Source organism: Dendropsophus ebraccatus, chromosome 3 (genome assembly GCF_027789765.1).
Source record: "Dendropsophus ebraccatus isolate aDenEbr1 chromosome 3, aDenEbr1.pat, whole genome shotgun sequence".
NCBI classification, from domain to species: Eukaryota; Metazoa; Chordata; class Amphibia; order Anura; family Hylidae; genus Dendropsophus; species Dendropsophus ebraccatus.
In genome coordinates, this window is record NC_091456.1 from 103,628,884 (window position 1) to 103,652,255 (window position 23,372).

General features: G+C 41.6%; 1 protein-coding gene across 2 annotated transcripts in view; it reads left to right on the forward strand.

Annotated features, from left to right (window-relative positions):
* GRIN3B (glutamate ionotropic receptor NMDA type subunit 3B) overlaps positions 1-23,372 on the forward strand; it is a 127,374-nt gene that overhangs the window by 86,161 nt on the left and 17,841 nt on the right. For both annotated transcript variants that reach the window (XM_069962396.1, XM_069962395.1), the window contains 5 exons: positions 885-1,483; positions 12,638-13,685; positions 15,106-15,251; positions 21,279-21,394; positions 22,090-22,241. In XM_069962396.1, coding sequence (XP_069818497.1) covers positions 903-1,483; positions 12,638-13,685; positions 15,106-15,251; positions 21,279-21,394; positions 22,090-22,241 — 2,043 coding nt within the window. In that variant the 5' untranslated portion in view covers positions 885-902. The remainder of the gene's footprint in view (positions 1-884; positions 1,484-12,637; positions 13,686-15,105; positions 15,252-21,278; positions 21,395-22,089; positions 22,242-23,372) is intronic.

The window sequence follows — 23,372 nt, forward strand, 5'->3', positions numbered from 1 at the left end:
GGTGCATATACCCCTATGTTTCTTGTAAAAATGAGTAATAAGCTAAATGCACATAGTAGACCAGTAAAACACATTAAAGTCCAACTCAGTTGCGAGTATTGCGACATGACAAGGGGCATACCAAAGCCACGTATCCATCCACAGACAGCTGTTTTGGGGTATTGTTCCTCATCAGTGTGCAGTAGGATTCTGGCTAGCAGGGGCATTGAATTTTAGACCAACAAAACACAACAATTACTGAGCTCAGGGGCATGACCACTAACATATACAATCTCACATTACTGACACACACAGACAGACGCACAGCACTTACAGCTCAGTGTTCTCCCTCTTTCTCTCTGTAGGGCTGATCTCCATACTGTGTGTTTGAGGAACTGTGGGTCATGTGATCAGGTCCTGCTCCTTACTCCTGTGTCTTCTGATGTTCAGCACTCACCGTCCACTACAATGAGGGGGCTAAACACCAGAGCTTTGGGCCCCTAGAGGCGCTGTGTGTCCTGGCACTTGCCTGGTTAAGCCTTGTGTTGATGCCAGCCCTGCTTAAGGTGATCAGAAAAATGATCTCCTCACTAGGAGGCACCCCTTAGCAATGGGTTTCCTTCCCAGGAGGGATATCTGGCTATTCCCTTGTTTTGAGACTCTGGGCCTCCACTGACCTTTTTTTTGCATATTTAAATTCTTTGGGGGCAATGTATCAATGAAGACTCTTGAATGAGTACCTGATTGAATTTATTTGGCTGATCAAACTGAGCCAGTGATTGGTTTGTTTTGTTTTTAGTAGCTATTTTATGTCTTTTTATTTAGTAATACTCAGTATTTGCTTTGTACAGATTAAGTTCTTAAGATGCGAGATATCTTATAAGCAAATATTTGTTTCTTTCTAGAATCCCTTCCACCTACAAATGGATACTCGAAGCTCAGTGTTTTCCCTCATGGAAATCTTAAGCAATGTGTTACAAAACAGCAGCTGGGAAGAACTTCTAGTTATTACTTGCCACCCATGGGAAACTACCACCATTCTTGACTATCTGGCAACTAATACTAATATGATGACACGTGACATCCTTAACATTCGTCCACTTAATGATACTGCGGTGGAAACATATCTACATCATCACTTTGAGGGAATAAAAGATCTTGAGTTCCCCTTGCTTCTGCATGGATGTGATGCACACCGATCTTCTTTAGTTTTTAAGGCTGCTCGTAACAGTGGCCTGGAACCACAAGAGTTTCACTGGATGGTTGGACAGCCTCTCAATGTTGAAGAAATGCAGACAGATGGAATGCCACCTGGGTTACTGGCTTACGGAGAAGTCAGCCGACCAAGTTTGGAAAAATTTATAAGAGATGCAGTAGGGTTAGTTACCCGGGCAATCTCAAAAGCGGTGCAGGTGAGACCAGATCTTGCTCTTATTCAGTCCATGGTGAACTGCAATGACAAACAGATAACACAAATGGAATCTTCTGGTGTGTACCTGTCTAGGTGAGTTACTTTTTATTCTAGAATATGTAAAGAAAAAACACAAAGATAACCATACACGGGCTGAAGCATTGACTATTCTATATGTATTGTATATGACACAGTTTTAAACACTGAGCAGTGCTATCCAATATTATGGTCTCATAGCTAGAATTTTATAAAGTTCATAGATGTAGACATATTATCACATAGGTGTTGCATGGGAGATGGGAGATTCCCACAACTTTTATTCTTATGTATTTAAAATATTATCTATTCAGTCCATTACTCCTAGCAGTAATGATAACCAGAATACTTCAATGCCTGGAGAAGTTCTTTCTTGTAACAAAACAGTATCGCTAGCTTTCATTGAAGTTAATATAATAATAGTTTAACAGGACAGCTCAGATATTACTCTTTTATTAAATAAAGTGGGAGAAAATTCTTTTACATCCCTTTGTATTATAATCCTCAGACACCAGTTGCTCTTTGCTGAGTGTTCTAAAATGCAGACCCTGCTTTATTTGAGACCTCACTTTTGCACTGACAACTGCAGAACTCCATTGTCTCGCTGGCTTGTCTTCTGAGCTCTGCTACTGGTTTCACTCGGGATGCTCACCACTCTGCTTCTGTACACACAACTCATATGAGCTTCTTAAGGGCAGTTCTGCCCACCTGTGCACACACTGGAACAACTACCTGTACCTATGACAGAAGGGGGCATAAGGAGCCGTCTAAGATTTTGGTGCTAGTTTTTGAGCTAAATGTACAGTGGTCCCTCAACTTACAATGGCTACAGGATACAATATTTTCAACATATAATGGTCATTTATAGAAAATAATAACTTGAGACCAGACTCAACATACAATGCTACGGACAGTCAGGATTTGCGGCACATGTTAATAACTAGATGATCGACCAATGAAAGTAGCCATTTTACTGATATTACTGAGGTGCATGCATTGATCAGCTGTCTAGTATCTCCTCTCTAGAGTACAGTGTGATACTACATGTCCTGTACTGATCTCTAACTGTGCCAGGATAAGTTGTGCCTTTGGGCACCAAGTGAGGGCAGCTTCATTTTATTTTTCTGGGACCCTGCGTGACCTGTACAGAACCCTGAACACGCTCTGGTTATTTACATAGAAAGTAATGTACAGTCTCCAGTAGCTCTTTCTGACTGTTATATGTAAGGACTTGCTTCACCTATATTAGCTATCTGCTTGTTTTCCTTTAAATTCTATTTTTTTCTCAGTTTGGCAGGACATTTTGGTTGCTTTGGAACTAATTACCAGTTTCCCATAGAGTTTTTGTCTCAACAAACAATGGTCGTCCTGGAACCAATAAATATGCTATGTTTGAGGGACCACTGTATTTAGGAACACTTTGTTATAAAATGATTTATAATGGTTTTAGGACCATATGATCCCTCAATATATAGCCATATGAAGTTAAATTGAAAAAGACTATACAACATGACAGAGTGGGGGCTTTTGAATTTAATATTACGCAGTGCCCAATAGACGTAGTTTCTTATCTTTCTTATCTTACCTTTCTTATCTTTTCTTCTTTCTTTCTACAGTCATGGCCAAAAGTTTTGATAATGACACAAATATTATATTTTCACATGATCTGCTGCCCTCTGGTTTTTATGTGTGTTTGTCAGATGTTTTTATCACATACAGAAATATTGCAATCATATTATGAGTAACAAAAGCTTACATCGACAGTTAGAATGAGTTAATGCAGCAAGTCAATATTTGCATTGTTGACCCTTCTTCTTCGGAACCTCTACAATTCTCCCTGGCATGCTCTCAGTCAACTTCTGGACCAAATCCTGACTGATAGCAGTCCATTCTTGCACAATCAATACTTGCATTTTGTCAGAATTTGTTGTTTTTTGTTTGTCCACCCGTCTCTTGATGATTGACCACAAGTTCTCAATGAGATTAAGATCTGGGGAGTTTCCAGACCATGGACCCAAGGGGGAAGATTTATCAAAGGGTGTAAAGTTTAGACTGGTGCAAACTGCCCACAGCAACCAATCACAGCTCAGCTTTCCTTTCAGCACTGCTTAAAGCTGAGCTGTGATTGGTTGTTGTGGGTAGTTTGCACCAGTCTAAATTTTACACCCTTTGATAAATCTCCCCCAAAATGTCTATGTTTTGTTCCCTGAGCCATTAGTTATCACCTTTGCTTTATGGCAAGGTGCTCCATCATGCTGGAAAAGGAATTGTTGATCGCCAAACTGCTCTTGGACGGTTGGGAGAGGTTGCTCTTGGAGGACATTCTGGTACCATTCTTTATTCATGGCTGTGTTTTTAGGCAAGACTGTGAGGGAGGTGATTCCCTTGGCTGAAAAGCAACCCCACACATAAATGGTTTCAGGATGCTTTACAGTTGGCATGAGACAAGACTGGTGGTAGCGCTCACCTCATCTTCTCCGAATAAGCTGTTTTCCAGATGTCTCAAACAATCGGAAAGGGGATTCATCAGAGAAAATGACTTTACCCCAGTCCTCAGCAGTCCACTTCCTGTACCTTTTGCAGAATATCAGTCTATCCCTGATGTTTTTTCTGGAGAGAAGTGGCTTCTTTGCTGCCCTCCTTGAGACCAGGCCTTGCTCCAAGAGTCTCCGCCTCACAGTGCGTGTCGATGCACTCACACCTGCCCGCTGCCATTCCTGAGCAAGCTCTGCACTGCTGGTAGCCCGATCCCGCAGCTGAAACACTTTTAAGAGACGGTCCTGGCGCTTGCTGGTCTTTCTTGGGCGTCCTAGAGCCTTTTTGGCAACAATGGAACCTCTCTCCTTGAAGTTCTTGATGATGCGATAGATTGTTGACTGAGGTGCAGTCTTTCTAGCTGCTATACTCTTCCCTGTTAGGCCATTTTTGTGCAGTGCAATAATGACTGCACTTTTTTCTTTAGAGATAACCATTGTTAACAGAAGTGAAACAATGATGCCAAGCACCAGCCTCCTTTTAAAGTGTCCAGTGGTGTCATTCTTACTTAATCATGACAGATTGATCTCCAGCCCTGTCCTCATCAACACCCACACCTGTGTTAATGAGGCAATCACTGAAACAATGTTAGCTGGTCCTTTTAAGGCAGGGCTGCAATGATGTTGAAATGTCTTTTGGGGGCTAAAGTTCATTTTCTAGGCAAATATTGACTTTGCAAGTAATTGCTGTTAAGCTGATCACTCTTTATAACATTCTGGAGTATATGCAAATTGACATTTTAAAAACTGAAGCAGTAGACTTTGTAAAAATTAATATTTGTATCATTCTCAAAACTTTTGGCCATGACTGTACTATTCGGTAACTGTATATGCAGGAATGATGTCTTTTAATTTGGTGCATGGGGTATGCAAGTCCTGCTATCAAGGCTTCAGAGCAGAGACCGTGACTAGTCACAGCTCCCTGCCTGTGAACACGTTCTGCGGAGACAATTAACAGGATTGCAAGTTGCAATGACATGGAATCTTCTTTGCCTGTCAATCCCCCCACATAAAATTACTGTATAGCAGAAAAAAGATATGGTAAGAAAGGTTATTATTGGCCTATAGGACACAGCTAGTGCCTTTATAAGCTCCATCCTGATGTTTGGTTTCTCTTAAGGAAACCAAGGGCTAACATACAGACAAAAGCAGAAAAATGCTACAACAACCTGCAAGTGCCAGGGCTTACCGTATATACGCTCTCCATTGTCCACACACAATAAAAACCTGTTCTAAAGATTTTTGAAAATTAGGTTCTTAGCAAACCATTTGATCAAATAGAGTGTACCATCTCACCATGTTAAGGTGATCTCAGGGAGTTGGTTCCTAACACTGGCCTCTCTTGGGCAAATGCTGAGCCTGCAAAACTGTGCATAAAGGATCCAACTAAACTCTGTTTAAAATACCCAGAGGAGATGGGTGGAGTGCAAGCCAAAAGGAGGTAGCACACGATAAAAACCTGTTCCAAAGATTTTTGAAAAATCTTTAGAACAGGTTCTTAATGTGATTATGATGGAGGGAGGTTGCTGTAGCATTTTTCTGTTTTTGTCTACATGGTCAGGTGGGGTCACATTTACTAGTAGTGTACCAAAGGGGTCAGCAATGGGACTAGCTCTACTGTAGAATGAATAGTAAAACATCAGACCACATGAGCATTGAAATGGATTGGCAAAATAAATATTAGTAATTTGTGCCAGGCAGCAGTTGACACATCAAGTATTAGCATAGGGTACGTATGATATCAAGGTATAAAATTCACCCAGAATACTACAAGTCTTAGGCTCCTTTTTATGTGGTTTCAAAGAAAGAAAACTTTTTTTAAAAAGTAGTTGAAGGAATGGGTGAATGACAGAGCCTAAAAAGATGTAATAGTGTAAATTGTTTGGTATATAGACAGTTTAGGAGAGACTTAAAGGGAATCTGTCAGCTCTGACAGCGGGCCAGAACCCATCCCACCCCCGGATACATTGTGAGATAGTTACCCTCTCCTGGTGGTCCCACTCTGGATGCAGGTGCCGTTGCATAGAAATCACCACCACGCTCACAAGTTTCCTTCAATTGCTATATACAAATGCATCACAAGTTGTTGTTTTTTTTTCCAAGGTTTTATTTTCATTGTTTGAAAAGCAAGACTATGGAATTCTCTGTCTTAAGATTTGTATGGGTGGTTTATTAACACTGTCACCGAGGAGAAAAGACCACCGTAGGTCAGATAAACTCTAAAACATAACGTTTATTAAATTATTTAAAAAGGTACAAGCTAGAACAAATGCCTGCACCTACACAAATCGCATCAAAGTGCTGCAAAAATATTGTGCTAAATAACATATAGAGTGGGGAGACTACGTGACCCAGTTAGAGATGGATGGGTCATGTGGGAGGGGCAGGACATAAGGGATGTGCACTCTATTCTCTCTCTCCACTCTGCCTGGTATATCCTGCTATCCGGTCATTCAGCCACCTCTTATATCTGATGGACCTTATTGGCCACAGCATCATCAGTTTTGGCTGCACTTTGGACCGCAGATAAGTGTCCTGGTCTATTGATCTATCTATATACGTAATACATCTGGTTGACTGTGTGCATACGGCAATTGGAGTATTCACATATAACACCGGTTTATATACTGTATCGGCTATATCAGTGGGGGTCAATCTCTTATGCTAGATTTTTGGACCTATGTGAGATGTGATGTATTTGCATCTTTTGGCTGACGATGTTTATCATGCTATCAGGCAGTATCATGTATTTTTTGAATATCATAGGTCAAGCTTTTCACGGAAGTACGTGTACTTAATACGTTCCTATTGCTTTACATTATAGCTGGATTAAATATTTGTTCCCTGATGAACCTGTGAGACATTTTATATTATCCCAGGGGAAACGCGTTGGAACAGAGTAATTCTTTATCTGGAAATAAAGTAACCCATTACCCTATGAACGTATTACACATTCACTATCTCTCATGTAAATATGTATATAGGATTTTGATTTTTGTTGTACACATATTTGTTTGTCGGTTTATTATTTTTTCCTGAGCACCTTATCGAGAGTAGGGACTGACACCATGGTTGGGGCTACCTTATTAAGGAGGTGGGTTCCCCAAAAGGCAGGGAAAGATCACAGGTCAAAGAGAATACAGTGCACATCCCTTATGTCCTGCCCCTACCACATGACCCATCCATCTCTAACTGGGTCACGTAGTCTCCCCACTCTATATGTTATTTAGCACAATATTTTTGCAGCACTTTGACGCGATTTGTGTAGGTGCAGGCATTTGTTCTAGCTTGTACCTTTTTAAATAATTTAATAAACGTTATGTTTTAGAGTTTATCTGACCTACGGTGGTCTTTTCTCCTCGGTGACAGTGTTGATATACAATAACCACCAGGTCACACCCATTTTTTTTTGGGCTGACGGACCCAATCATTAATTAGTTTTTCCTGTCTGTCTGTGATTTTTTTTTTTTGGGTGGTTTACTAACTTAATTTTAAGTGCCACTGTAATTTTAAAAATGGCAGTGGAAGTTTTTCTTTTTTTGAAAAAAAACTGTTGTGTGTGTTTCCAACCTTAAAGGGAACCTGTCCCCCCCCCCCCCCCGTGCCTGGGTGACAGGCTCCTGGCCCCCCGCTACAGCCCCCTATACTCACCTGATCCCGCCGGGTCCCGCATCTGGATCCAGTCGGGTCACGGAGAGATGAGTCCAACGCTCATAGAGAATGACGGAGCGCTGGACTCTCCATCATTCTCTATAAGTGTTGGACTCATCTCTTAGCGCGTGCCGGGCTGCAGAGATCTCCGTGACCCGACGCGTGACCCGACGCGGATCCAGAAGCGGGACCCGGCGGGATCAGGTGAGTATAGGGGGCCGTAGCGGGGGGTCGGGAGCCTGTCACCCCGGCATGGGGGGTGACAGGTTCCTTTTAACTAGAGTCAGGGTGAATGAATGCTGGTTTCACACACAGCAATTTTTTTTTTTAAACTGTCATTGTAGTTTTTAAGCCAAAACCAGAAGAGGATTCAGAGTAATGGGAAAAATAATAAAAGCACTTAATGTCTCCTATCTGCTAGATTCACTCCTGGCTTTGGCTTAAAAGCTGCAGTGATGTGTGAAGCCATCACAATACCCCTTAAAGCGACTCTGTACCCACAATCTGACCCCCCCAAGCCACTTGTACCTTTGGATAGATGCTTTTAATCCAAGATCTGTCCTGGGGTCCGTTCGGGAGGTGATGCAGTTGATGTCCTAAAAACAACTTTTAAACTTGCAGCCCGTGCGAAACAGGAGTATCTTTGCCCTAACTTTGCACCACCCCTCCGTCCCTCCTCCCCACCCTCTTAATCATTAGGAATGCCACTGGAACATTTTCTCCATGCTAAACATTGCACAGGTCCTTAACTATCCAGCCCATGTGCCGTGCTTACACAGGTGGGGAATAGGAGGCAATCTGCCTGGAGCATTCCTAATTATGAAGAGGGTGGGGAGGAGGGACAGAGGGGTGGTGCAAAGTTAGGGCACAGATACTCCTGTTTGACACGGGCTGCAATTTTAAAAGTTGTTTTTTAGGACAATAACTGCATTACCTGCCAAACGGACTACAGGGCAGATCTTGGATTAAAAGCAGCTACCCGAAGGTACAAGTGGTTTGGGGGGGTCCAATTGTGGGTACAGAGTCGCTTTAAATGGCCAATTTTTTCAGACATTCTTTTAGATGAACATTTCATGATAATACTGTACGTTGTACCAAACTATGTACCTATGAAACAGATGTACCCACTGATGTTACCTTACTAGGACCTTAGATCGCGTGACAGGTAAGCTTTCAGAATTATATGGCTCAGTTTTGTACAGTACTGTTGCTGCTCTTATTTCTACTAAGAATTGATCTCTGGTAATTTAACTACCAGCATTATATTACTGGAATCATAAACATAATCTACAATTCCAAATTAAGGAAAATACATTTCTACACTTATCCATATTTATAGTAATACTTGTCCTGATGATGTCAACTGTGTATACAGGGAACTCTGGACTCAAGCTCACTCCTACCGAGCTGCACCCAGTTGCTTAACTATTTACATGTTCCTCTCAAAAGTGACATCAGCATTTAAACAGTACAAATTATTAGTGGTTCTGTGTTCGGATCAGCTCCCCACAGCACCTGGCTGTCTAACTGTTTAGAGGTCACTGTCAAAACTGACAGCAGCATTTAAAGTGTACCTATCACAATGGGCCACTTCTAGATCAGCGGCAAGATCCACTGCTAATCCGTAAATTTGGGTATCCTTGGATACCGAGACACCATTAGACTACAATGCGTGCAACCCTATTGGATCCAATAGGGGTCGGGCACATTACTGTATAAACAGGTAAACACTGACAGGTACACTTCAAACTGTACAGCTGGACATCATTAATGCTTCAGCATTTGGGTCAGTTCCCCACAACAAGATCGCAGGGAGCTGATTCATTGTCATGGCAGCCCAAGGCCTATGGCAGACTATACCAGCAATGATTGATTGCTTATAGAAGTCCCCTAGATTGATCTAAAAAGTGTAAAAGAAAGTCAGCAAATGTTTGTAAAAACTTTTTAAAGAATCCTCAAAGCTCTGTATGTAGCCTGGGTCAACTTGATCACAATGACTCTAACTCAACTTTCTAATTGACTTAACATAGCTCCCTGACACAATTGTTGCGTCAGGGATCATGTAAACCCTGTCTACATCTGTATGGGCACACTATCGAAATCACACCCGTCTATACAAAAAACAGCCATTGTTATAAAATAATGGCCATTCTTTGCCAGTAAATGACAGCCGTCCAATAAAAACGAAGGTCATTTTGACTGTGTGAAAACAGCCTTCCCAAGGAGAAGTTTGGACAGGGACTTTTTTTCAAACTTGCCACTGAGGGGGTGGGTGAAAAAATAGCATGCACTTACGTCCCTGGCTCCAGCTCTGGTGCTAGCCATCAGCTGCTCCGGTCCATGGTCGCTTCATGGTGTAGAGACGGGGCTTGAGACCAGACATTAAAAAATAAAAAGATACCAAATGCTAGAATTTTTTTTATTCTTTGTGGAATGTGATGTGACCAAAAAAGAAACAAAAGTGTTTAAAAAGCCTGATCGATGCCAAAATTGTAACAAAAAAAACCTACAGATTATGGCAGAAAAAAATGAGTGCCTATACAGCTCCATAGACAGAAAAGTTAAAAAAAATTATAGGGGTTAGAAAATAGTTAATAGGCTATGTTCTCACGTAGTATTTTGGTCAGTGTTTGTAGCCAAAATCAGGAGTAGAACCCACAAAGAAAAACTATAATTAAAAAGATTTGTTTCTGTGTATTCAACCAATCCTGGTTTTGGTTGAAAAAAATACTCAAAAGACTAATGAAAATACTATGTGTGAACATAGCCCTAAACTGATTTTTTTTGTTTGTTTAAGTTTAAATTTTTTTTTTATTTTTTAAAGTAGTATATCATGATGGAATCTGCACAAATTGGATATCGTTGTAATCATGCCTGAAGAATAGAGATTCCATGTTGATTCTACTGCACAGTGCATGGCATCAATACAACCCCAACTCAAAATTGCAAAAGAAAAAACCTCTTATGACTCTGTAGAAAAAAAAATAAATAAGAGTGACCTGGGTCCTTTTAAGAGCGAAATATGTCCCTTCAAGAGTGAAATATGTCCCTTTAAGAGCGACATGGGTCCCTTTAAGAGCGAAATGGGTCCCTTTAAGAGCGAACTAGGTCCCTTTAAGAGCGATCTGGGTCCATTTAAGAGCGAAATATGTTCCTTTTAAGAGCAAAATGGGTAATTTTAAGAGCGACCTGGGTCCCTTTAAGAGCTAAATGGGTCCCTTTAAGAGTGAAATTGATCCCTTTAAGAGCGACCTGGATGCCTTTAAGAGCGAAATATGTCCCTTTAAGAGCAAAATGGGTCCTTTTAAGAGCGACCTGGGTACCTTTAAGAGCGACCTGGGTCCCTTTTAAGAGCGACTTGGGTCCCTTTAAGAGCGACCTGGGTCCCTTTAAGAGCGAAATATGTCCCTTTAAGAGCAAAATGAGTCCCTTTAAGAACAACCTGGGTCCCTTTAAGAGTGAAATAGGTTCTTTTTAAGAGTGAAATTGGTCTCTTTAAGAGCGATTTGGGTCCCTTTAAGAGCAATCTGGGTCCCTGTAAGAGTGAAATGGGTCCCTTTAAGAGTAAAATAGGTCCCTTTAAGAGTGAAATGGGTCCCTTTAAGAGCGACCTCGGTCCCTTTAAGAGCGAAATGGCTCCCTTTAAGAGCGACCTGGGTCCCTTTAAGAGCGAAATATGTCCCTTTAAGAGTGAAATATGTCCCTTTAAGAGTGACCTGGTTCCCTTTAAGAGCGACCTGGCTCCCTTTAAGACTTAAATGGGTCCCTTTAAGAGCAAAATGGGTCCCTTTAAGAGCAAAATGGGTCCCTTTAAGAGCGACCTGGGTCCCTTTAAGAGCGACCTTGGTCTCTTTAAGAGCGACCTGGGTCCCTTTAAGAGCGAAGGGACCCATGTCGCTCTTAAAGCAACCCAGGTCGCTCCTAAAGGGACCCATGTCGCTCTTAAAGGGACGGGAGCCAAGTTGCTCTTAAAGAGACAGCACCCAGGATTAAAGTTTCTCTTAAAAGGAAGTCACTGGTAAAGGGGCGCTCTTTTCAAGCACTATGTATTTCCCTGGAAATGCAAATCTAGTTAGTTTTACTAACCCTATGTAACTGCACCGTCTGGCCATATAGAATTGCTACTTTAACTAAAGTGAGGTGGGAGATCGAGAAGTGGAGAAGAGCATTGGAGGCAGTGAATTTCCTATGGACTGAGGTGTGTAAACAGTCTTCACTGACATTCACTTGAACATCCAGAAACTCAATGGACACCGAATTTGTGGGTAAAAATCATGTTGACTGTATTCACTTCATTCAGGTACAGTACAAATTTAAGGAATTGACTCTCTGTACTGTCCCAAACTGTGAATACATAATCAACATAGTGAAAATACTCTTAAATGTTGACGACGTGTAGGTTATGGACAGGAAACATCATGTCCAGCTCCAATTTTGCAAGGAATAGATTGGCATAGGTAAAGGAGACTGGAGTGCCCATGGCAGTGCCAATCTTCTGACCATACCATCTACCCTCTAACCCTATACACAGCAGGTTTATCACAACTTCTGCAGGCTGGAAAGAGTTAACCCTAGGACCGTAGGCGTTGACAGGCACCAAATGTTGCTTAGACGTGAGTCTTTCTGGATTGCCAAACTGAACGCTTGGATTTAAATGAACGCAACAATCTCAGTGTTTTCATTTTAAACATTTTCACACTTGCAGCTGTAATTATTTTACACCTGTGTATTAATTGTACCTCCCCCTTATGATGTGCAGTGCGGTCTCGGCCAGTAGAAGTGTTCTTTTGGAAACAGTTGTCGCTTGGGATATGCACCTGCACCTGGTCCATCTCTCCCTTCCCTGCTGCACATGCCAGAATTAAAGACTCAGTTGCATGTATCAGTGAGTGCTAGATCTTTTGTCTATTTGCTCATTATATTTTACAATATACTTTTGGCATTGTATCTAAATCCATATTTGCATAGGGTTATAGTGGACTGATGCTCTATTATATAGATGTTAACATTATTTTGTAAATTATAGGTATGTAGCCAATACATCATTCTCAGGACAAACTGGTAAAGTGTACATAATGAATAATAATGTCATCCACACTGATCACCACTACAAGATATGGAGCCTAGTGCGTGACTCTTTGGGAGACCCCACCTGGGTAACTGTGGGTGGTTGGTATGAAGGCAAAATGGAAGTGGAAGAAGGTGTTTGGCAAAATCGCATACAAAAACGGGAACCAGCACCAGTGGTAACACAACGCACAAAGCTGAGGGTGGTAACCCTTGTGGAACATCCCTTTGTTTTCACTCGAGATGTGGATGCTGATGGCAGTTGTCCAGCTGGCCAAATGTGCCTGGACCCTCACACAAATAACTCTGCCTTATTAGATATGCTTTTTGAAGAGCTAAGTTTACCAAATGGTTCTGTGCCATTGGGATACAAAACTTGTTGTTATGGCTACTGCATTGATTTATTAGAAAAGCTAGCCGAGGATCTTGGATTCGACTTTGAGCTGTACATTGTTGGAGATGGAAAATATGGAGCTCGTAAAGGCAACCGCTGGACAGGATTAGTAGGAGACCTGCTCAGTGGAGCAGCCCACATGGCTGTTACATCCTTTAGCATAAATTCAGCACGAAGCACTGTTATAGACTTTACTAGCCCATTTTACTCTACCAGTCTTGGCATTTTGGTACGAATGCGAGACACTGCCTCACCTATTGGAGCTTTTATGTGGCCTCTACACTGGTCCATGTGGGTTGGCATATTTGTGGCCTTGCATATTACTGCATTATTTCTTACATTCTATGAATGGAAGAGTCCTTTTGGTATGACTCCACATGGACGAAACCGGATGAAAATCTTCTCATACTCTTCAGCACTCAACTTATGTTATGCTATTCTTTTTGGAAGAACAGTTTCAAGTAAAACACCAAAATGCTGCACGGGAAGAGTTCTCATGAACCTGTGGGCTATTTTCTGTCTACTAGTATTATCCAGCTACACTGCAAACCTTGCTGCAGTAATGGTAGGAGAAAAGACTTTTGAAGCTTTGTCAGGAATCCATGATCCTAAGGTGGGTAGCTGATAAAATACTTTTTGTCCTTTTTTTATAGAAAAGTATTTATCATGCATTTATTTATAAGTTTTGCAGAACATAAATTATTGCTTAGAATTGAGACCTACTGTTCCTAGGTTTCTAGCATGGGTGCAATTATTAAAGGCTTAAAGACTTAAACAGATTGTCATTTTCCCAGTTGGGCATTTAATCCTTAATGAGGACCTTCTAGAAATTATTATAAATATGCATTTTATTCTACACATAATTTTTTTATGTCTGACATTTGGTTGCTTAAAGGTAATCTGTCAACACGCAGGCCCTACCTAAGGTGCTGACAGTGTGCTGTAGCTGGCAGTCCCCTAGTGAGTGTGGTACCTTTTGGTAATTTATCCGTGCTGTGGATTATGCACAATCCCACAGTAATGAAGTGTCAAAGTGTTGTTTGTGCCACACTCTGGCACACCTCACCGCTCCTCCCTCGTTTAGATAAATAATCAATGCTGCCCGGCCTCCTGCTCACTCAGCTGTCAGCCAGTATATCTGATTGCAGATCAGTCCTCAGTAGGCAGTTTATGTCTGAAAGAAACACTCAGGCACAGTGTTGGAGCTGTGGTCTAGCAGTAAATCACCAGTCTAGAGACCTGCCAGCAGTTCATTCTTAGGTTCAAATCCCTGTTGAAATTGAGTGACCGCTATTTAATGGCAAATATTTGTCATTATTTTAAAACCACAGCTGTTGTTTTGAAATAATGGCTGTTATTTGCCATTACATGATGTCCATCAACTAAATTTCAACAGGGATTTCAAACAGAACAAAAGAGTGAACTGCAGCCAGGTCTGTAGACAGGTGAGTAGGGATGGTCCGAACCGAGTTCGGTTGGGGTTGTACATACCCGAACCCTCGGTAATGATTCCCACTGTCTGCCCGCTCCGTGGAGCGGGCGGATCCTGCGGGAGGACCGCCTGGAAAACTGGGATACAGCCACAGCCATAGGCTGTATCCCAGTTTTCCCGGCGTTACTCCCGCTGTATCCGCCTGCTCCATGGAGCGGGCAGACAGCGGGAATCTGCTGCCGAGCGTTCGGGTTCATACGAACCCGAACCTCAGCAGGTTCGGACCATCCCTACAGGTGAGTTACCCCTAGACCACAGCTCCATGTAATGTGTATTTGGGTTTATATACCCCTCCATAATATACAGATATAGACAAATCAAAGACTAGTCTACAAAAAAGGTATAAAACAGAAGTGTACAGAACAATATAAGAAAAAATCAAACCATTTTAATTTAAGATCATCAACCGAATTTAGGTACCGCAGAGGAAAAAATCAAGCCAGTCACAGTAATGTGCAAATCATCTGACTGTTATATAGGATTTATTACTATGAAAAAAATTTATTTCATGAACATATTAATGATCTGTCTGTCTTTGCAGCTCCATCATCCTTCTCAAGGTTTCCGCTTTGGCACAGTTTGGGAGAGCAGTGCAGAGCAATACATAAAAAAAAGTTTCCCTGAAATGCATAACTACATGCGAAGGTTCAGCGTCCCATCCACATCAGAAGGAGTCCGCTTGTTAAAGTGAGGAGGCATTTCAGTGACAGGGTGGGCACAACTGTTGGATAATTTAACATGACATTTGGGGAATTAGGTTTTTAACTCTCAGGGTATGTTCAAGTGGGCAAAAAAAGCCTCAAACAAGTGTCAAAAATGCCCCCAAAAAGTATGGTTTCCAGCTCCTATTAATTTCAATGCAAAATATTTAAAACAGCATGAAAACAACACTGAAAAGAAATAATTACTTTTTTAGGGCGGATCCGCTTAGCAGCTTACATTGAAAGCAATGAAAGCATAAAAAAAAACAGCATAAAAAAATGACTGTACTTTAAAAACTATGGGGGACATTTATGAAGTCCGGTGTTTTTTACGCCAGGCTTACAAATGTCCCTGCAGCTCTACATAAATCCTGATCGCACGGAGCCCGTCCTTGCGAAAATTTAGAAACCTACGCCAGCTCAGAGCTGGCATAGGTTTCAGTATCATTTTTTCACCAGAAAAAATGATAAATGTGGCGCAAGCAGAGACCGTGCCCCCTCTGCATGCAGCCGCACCCCCCGTAATGCCCCCTCTCCACCCCACTGGCAAAGGTGGCGCAGATGGGGCAGATGCAAAAAAAATATTCGCAAAAATACCATTTGCGAATATTTTTACGCCAATCTGCCACATCTGCGCCTAAAAAAGGCATTTACCCCTTTTCATAAATGTCCCCCTATGTATAAAAACCACACTGATTTGAAAGCTGTTTTGAAGATGTTTATCAAGGCGGTTTATGCACATGATTTTTGCTAAGTTTGTGAACATACACTTACTTTCCACAATATAGACATTTATGGCTATCTGCCATGTCCCTAAGAAGAAAGAATATGCAAAATAGCTCTCACACCTCTTGAGAAAAGAGATGTCCCTTCAAGTCTTACTCCAGGAGTCTTAGAATATTGACTGGGGATTTTATGCCAAGCAAAACAATCTCTCCAAAAGGAAATATTTTCCATCTGCAGACAGCTATTTTGGGGTGTTTGCCTCTCATCAGTGCAGAGCAAGGTGTTGGCTGACTAGTGAGAGGTCTATTGACGAAGGGCAAAGGGGTACTAACTCTCATTAAGGAGAGCATGTCATAAAGACTTATGGAGAATTACAGACCATTGCTGCTCCACTAAGAATTCTGTGAAGAAAATCCCCGGTCAGTGTTCTAAGACTCCTGGATTGAGTGAGACTTCACCTGAAGGGACATCTCTTTGCTCAAGAGGTGTGAGAGCTATTTTGCATATCCTTTCTTCCCAGAATTCCAAATTTCTTCCCTCCGTTCTGCCCCCTTCACACCCCCTCCCCGCCCCCCTGGCGTACCCGGCGGAAAGTGCCGATTTGCGAATATTTTATTCGCAAATTGGCCATTTGCAAATAAAATATTGCGCAAATCGGCAATTTCCGCCGAAAACCCCCGGAGCGCCAGATGATACATGTCCCCCTATGTGTGGGCACTATACACTGTGTGGGGGCTATACTATGTGGGGATTATACACTATGTGGGGCTATACTGTGTGGGGATTATACACTATGTGGGGCTATACTGTGTGGGGATTATACACTATGTGTGGGCACTATACACTGTGTGGGGGCTATACTGTGTGGGGATTATACACTATGTGAGGCAACTATACACTGTATGGGGGCTATAGTATGTGGAGATTATACACTATGTGGAGGCTATACTGTGTGGGGATTATACACTATGTGTGGGCACTATACACTGTGTGGGGGCTATACTATGTGGGGATTAGACACTATGTGGGGCTATACTGTGTGGGGATTATACACTATGTGTGGGCACTATACACTGTGTGGGGGCTATACTATGTGGGGATTATACACTACTATGTGGGGCTATACTGTGTGGGGATTATACACTATGGGCCACATGTATCATCCTGCGAACGGAGGGTGCGGACTCAGAGTCCGCGCGATTTACCATCCGTTCCGCCCAAATATACGTTGAAAACCTACTCCAGTCCTCAGCTGGCGTAGGTTTTCGGCGGTGCGCACCGGCGCGCACAGGATTTATATAGAGGCAGTCTGCCTCTACATAAATCTCTGTAGCGCCGAAGCTGCGGGGGCATTTTTAAGTCTGGCGTAAAAAACGCCGGACTTAATAAATGCCCCCCTATGTGTGGGCACTATACACTGTGTGGGGGCTATACTATGTGGGTACTATACACTATGTGGGGGCTATACTGTGTGGGGATTATACACTATGTGGGGACTATATAGAGGAGCACAGGGGTTGGCCCAACAACTATATGGGGCACAGAGTTGCATAATTAATACTACAATACAATCCTAGTGGCTGGAGAAGATGGGTCCAACCATCAGCATTCAAATAGCGAGTTTTTATGTTTGTGTGAACCTGAACTTATTGTATTTAAAAATGTGTATATATGTCTTTTTTTGCGTGTGTGTGTGTGCTCTCTCTGCCTAGGGCACCAAAACTCCTTGTCCCGGCCCTGGGCGAAGGTTTCCTTATCATTTAAAATGATAAATTTAGCTGACCCAGAGCCCACGCCTCCTATTCCACCTCCTCCCTGCCCTTCTGGTGCAACAGGCGTAGAGGGACCAGATGCGAAAATTTATTTGCAAAATTGCAAATAAATGTATTCATCTGGCCCCTCTGCACCAAAAATACAACTTTTTTGGCTTCATAAACACCCCCCCCCCCCCCCCCCCCCCCAAAGTCTGCAGATCAAGAAAGCATGTGCAAATATAGTTCATTAGAGATTTGCAAAAAAAAAAAAAACACAAAGATTTTCATTTTAGTTTTGCTTTTGTTGCAAAATAGCAAAATTACAATGAAAATATGCTTTATTAAGTAAATATATACTAAAACAGCTGGCGGTATAAAGGTATAAATGCTTAGGATCACTTATACCATGAGCTCTTTTACTATACACTTACTTAACCCTTAGGAGACACAGACAGTTTTTATTTTTTCCTCCTTGTGTATATAAGGCCATAGCGCGTGCATTTTTTCAGCTAGAGACCCACATGAGCCATTATTTTTTGCACCACTAATTGTACTTTGCAATGGCAGATGTAATTTTTGCCTAAAATTTGCTGTGAAACCAGAAAAAAATTATATGTGTGGTGAAATAATAAAAAAAAAACATGCAATTTTTATATTTAGGGGGCGGGGGGGGCTGTTTTTATGCCGTTCGCCCTAGGGTAGAACTGACTTGTTATAAATGTTCCTCAGGTTGTTTTGATTACAACGATATGTAACTTGTATAACTTTTATTTTATTTGATGGCTTTTAAAAAATTAAAACCCTTTAAAAAAAAAATATGTTCCTTAAAATTGCTCTATTACCATGCTTATAACGATTTATCTTTTGGTCTATGGGGCTATCTGGGGTGTATTTTTTTGCGCCATGATTTGTTCTTTCTATCGATACCTTTATTGCGCATATGCAACTTTTTGATCGCTTTTTATTACACTTTTTCGAGATTTGATGCAACCAACAATGCGCAATTTTGCTCTTTGGAATTTTTTTTACGCTTACACCGTTCACCATGTGAGATCGGAAATGTGATAATTTAATAGATCAGGCAATTACGCACGCAGCGATACCAAATATGTTATTTAAATTTTTTTTTACACAAATACTAGAAGTCCCCCAGGGGGACTTCTAGTATTACTACACTGATCTCTCATAGAGATCTATGCAGTATAGATATACTGCATAGATCCATGAGATCTGTGCTCTATTGCTTTTGGCTGCTGCAACCGAAGGCAATAGAGTGCCGAGCTGGTATCAGCGTCATTATGGCACAGACCCCGGCCGCGTGAGCATACAGGGATCGCCACTCCGTGATCGCGGGGGGCGATCCACCCACTAGACCACCAGGGAAGGGCTACAGCAAGTACTTAGATGCAGCTGTCAACTTTGACAGCTGCATCTAAATACTTAGCGGGCACGGCGATTGGACCCTGTCCACTAATAGCCGTAGTCCCGGGCTGCATATGGCACCCGGGATTGCGGCAGTTCAGAGAGGGGTCGCCGTGCGACCCCCCCTCTGAACTCCCCTAGCAGCACCAGGACGTACAGTTACGTCCTGGTGCAGCTATGGGTTAAAAGAGAAGTCCGGCAAAAATATTTATTATAGTATTGTATTGCCCCCAAAAAGTTATACAAATCAACAATATACACTTATTACGAGAAATGCTTATAAAGTACTTTTTTCCCTGCACTAACTACTGCATCAAGGGTTCACTTCCTGGATAAAATGGTGATGTCATGACCCGACTCCCAGAGCTGTGCCGCTGAAGATGCTGGAGAGGATGATGGCAGGGGGACACTGAGGGACTGGAGCACTGGGGAGACACTGAGCATCCCTTTGCCATCATCCTCTCCAGCAGCCACAGCCCGCACAGCTCTGGGAGTCGGGTCGTGACATCACCATTTTATCCAGTAGGTGAAGCCTTGATGCAGTAGTAAGTGTATATTGGTGATTTGCTCTTTTTCATTTACCAAAGCAAAATTGTAATAAAAAAATGATTTTTTCATCTCGACAGCTAAACCATTATTTATCTGTTTTTAGGACAGTTTGTTTAGGTTCAATTCGCCAATACTCGTGAATTTCCAACTGCTTCACTCATTTCTACTGTACATTGCTTTTTCTCCAATATAACTAAAGCCTATCAATCCTTTAATTAAACAAAACTTCCTTAACAACAACAACAACAACACATATTGTTCAACTCACCAATATTACAGGATATACGGTAATATATTCAAAATGAAAATACACCTTTCCAATGTTGCATTGTAATAATGCCTCTCAGTCCACATTAATGCCAAGCTGCATCTAAAGTACACTTTGAAATTCCGGCAAAAAGGTTTACTGGTGGATAATACCACATACTCATTTACTTTGTTAGTTATAACCTTATAAAAGTACCCTAGGGGGACTTAGGTGCAAAAAATAAAATACATTTTTTTAAAACAAAAACTATTACAAAGGCTCTGCCTTAATAAAAGTTAAAATTCCCCCCTTTTTCTTATTTTACAAATAAAAAATAATAAAAAAAACACATTTGGTATGTGTCCGAACTGTCCGAACGATTTAAAAATAATGTTATTATTCCTTATTCCTATATGGTGAACAGATTGTATAAAAAAGTAAAAAAATTGCCAGGATTGCATTTTTGTCACAATATGGCTATGTTCACACCATCAAAATGACAGTCATTTTTACTGGATGACAAATAATGGCCATTATTATACAATGAATGGTCGTTATTTTACTTTAAATTACGGTTGTCCAATAAAAAGGGCCATCATTTTGATGGTGTGTGAACATAGCCTATATAACAGAAAAAAAATTATAAAAATCGATCAAAAACTACCATCTACACCAATATGATACCAATTAAAACTATAGATCATGGTGCAAAAAAATGACACCCCAACCAGCCCTGTAGGTGGGAAAATAAGAGTGTTTTGGCTTTAGAAGACATACGTGCATCAATGACTTTTGGTCATGAAAGGCTTACTTTGCTATTGAGATCAATACATAAAAAGTATGCAATAGTGGCGGCTGCAGGCATCTATAATTTCATCACTTAATACCATAATGTAATAAAAAAAAACTACAAAAAAAATAAAATGCTTAAATAAAGCATGCATTACTATGTATTATAATTAAAACAGCCTTTATTATGGATTTACTATTGAAGACTATCCTTCAGTATAATTCCTTTAATCCAGGATTTATAGAACCTGCATTGGAAATCATTTTCAGAAATTGCCACTTAAGGGATGGAAATGTTCTTAAATTCCAGTTTCATATCTGTTTTCATTGGATAACTTTTTAGTTAGAGCAGTCTTATGCTGTATCTGTTCAGTCTTCTACTTCTGGCCTTGTAAAATTCGATATAATGTTTCTGTTCTGTGCAGGAGAAACGATTGCTAGTTTATAAGAGTCCAAAATGTCAGATTAATCATTTATACCGGGGGGCTATGTAAAACAACAATGAAAGTATATCTGTTGTTTGTAGGACAGACCCACCAACATTAAATGCTTTTATTATGGATAAAGCTTTGCTGGATTATGAAGTGTCCATAGATTCAGACTGCAAGTTACTGACCGTTGGAAAACCATTCGCTATTGAAGGTAGGATTATATTGACTTTTGTCATTAGGTGTCAAGATTCTGCTCTATATATTCCTGTACTTTTTTATACCTTCTCCAGTTATCAATACTACCGCTCACTGCTAATGAGTGCCTGACTGTTAGGGCCCTATTCCACTGGACGATTATTGTTCGCATAATCGTTAACGATAAACGATTTCAAACGAACGCTATTGCGAATGGCCTGAAATCGTTCATCCATTTACATGGAAAGATAGTCGTTACTTATGATCGTTCTTGTGCCCGTGTTTTCGCTATTGCATTCGTTGCTACTGCAAATGACCAAATGTCTTATTCAATGCGAACGATTTGCGAACGAGCAACGATAAAAATAGGTCCAGGTCTTATTAAACGATTAACAATTTCTCGTTAATCGTTTAATCGTTAACTGCTATTCAACCGAACTATTAAAGTTTAGATCTGAACGATGTAACAATAATTCGAACGATAATCGTCCCGTGGAATAGGGCTCTTACCTGGGCAGTCACCACCTCTAATGCCTCTTTAAAAACTGAGCATAATAAGCACCAGAGATAAAGACACAGAGAGTACAATAATATGTGGAGTGGAATCTTGACATGGAGGATGGGAACTAAGGTTTTTTGAAGATTTCACAGGTTTTCATTAAATAAACGTCCATTGTATAATTAGTTAATTTTTTTTTAACTTCTACTTAGGTTATGGAATTGGTCTTCCCCAAAACTCTGCCCTAACCTCCAATATATCTGAGTTTATAAGTCGATATAAATCATCTGGATTCATGGACACTCTGCACGATAAGTGGTACAAAATGGTGCCCTGTGGAAAGCGGGTATTTGCTGTGACTGAGGTAATGCTATATAATATTCTAATCATTTTTGCATATTGCTAATTTTATATTATTTATATTGTTATTTCTGACTCTCAGTGACCATTATTCATATTAACCTTTTTATTCAGTCAGTTAAAGGGGTTGGCCACTTTATAGTAAAATAGGTCAGTGTACAGTATTAGTAAGTGTACTCACTGTATATACTGACAGCAGCTCCCTTTGTACCTTACAGAGCTAATATCGGACTCCCCTCCTCCAGGCTGTGCTGCCCTGCTCTGTGGTGTTTTGGTCCATAAGATTGCTTACATAGAGAAGCATGTGACCATGCCCCGCCCCCCCAGTGTCCACTACTGAGCCTGTATATGTCTATGGAGGATACAGGGGACAGGGCATGGTCACGGTCACATGCTCCTCCATGTCAGCCATTTTATAGACTGGAACAAAACAGAGCAGGGCAGCCCAGCCTGGAGAAGGGGAGTCTGATTTTAGCTCTATGAGGTACACAGAGAGCCCCTGTCAGTATATACAGTAACTGATAGATAGAGTACAGTTACTAATACTTTGTACTGACCTATTTTACTATAAAGTGGCCAACCTCTTTAAAGGGGTTATCCAGTGTGGGAGCACTTTTTGGGGGGGACCGGGGAGGAGGTGGCTGAAATAAAAGACGTCCACTCACCTCCAGCGGCGGGTCACTCATCACGGCGCTCCGGTCCCCGGTTCTCGGCCGCTTCCTGGTGTCTGACGCCGCCGGAGACGCTACGTCTCAGGGCCGCTCAGCCACTCAGTGAAGGAGGCGGAATCCGAGCGGACATCAAACAAATCCCGCCTCCTTCACTGAGTGGCTGAGCGGCCCTGAGACGTAGTGTCTCGGGCGGCGTCAGACACCAGAAAGCGTCCGGGAACCGGGTACCGGAGCGCCGCGATGAGTGACCCACCGCTGGAACCGGGGAGGTGAGTGGACCTCTTTTATTTCAGCCACCTCCTCCCCGGTCCCCCCCAAAAAGTGCCCCCACACTGGATAACCCCTTTAAACTAATTTTTATATGTAAAGCAGCATTGTGGCAGAACAGTGGCACCACAATACAATGCATGGGCCAGCCACTGCAGACAGGAGAAGTAAAATGGCTAGCAATTATGGGTTGCTAA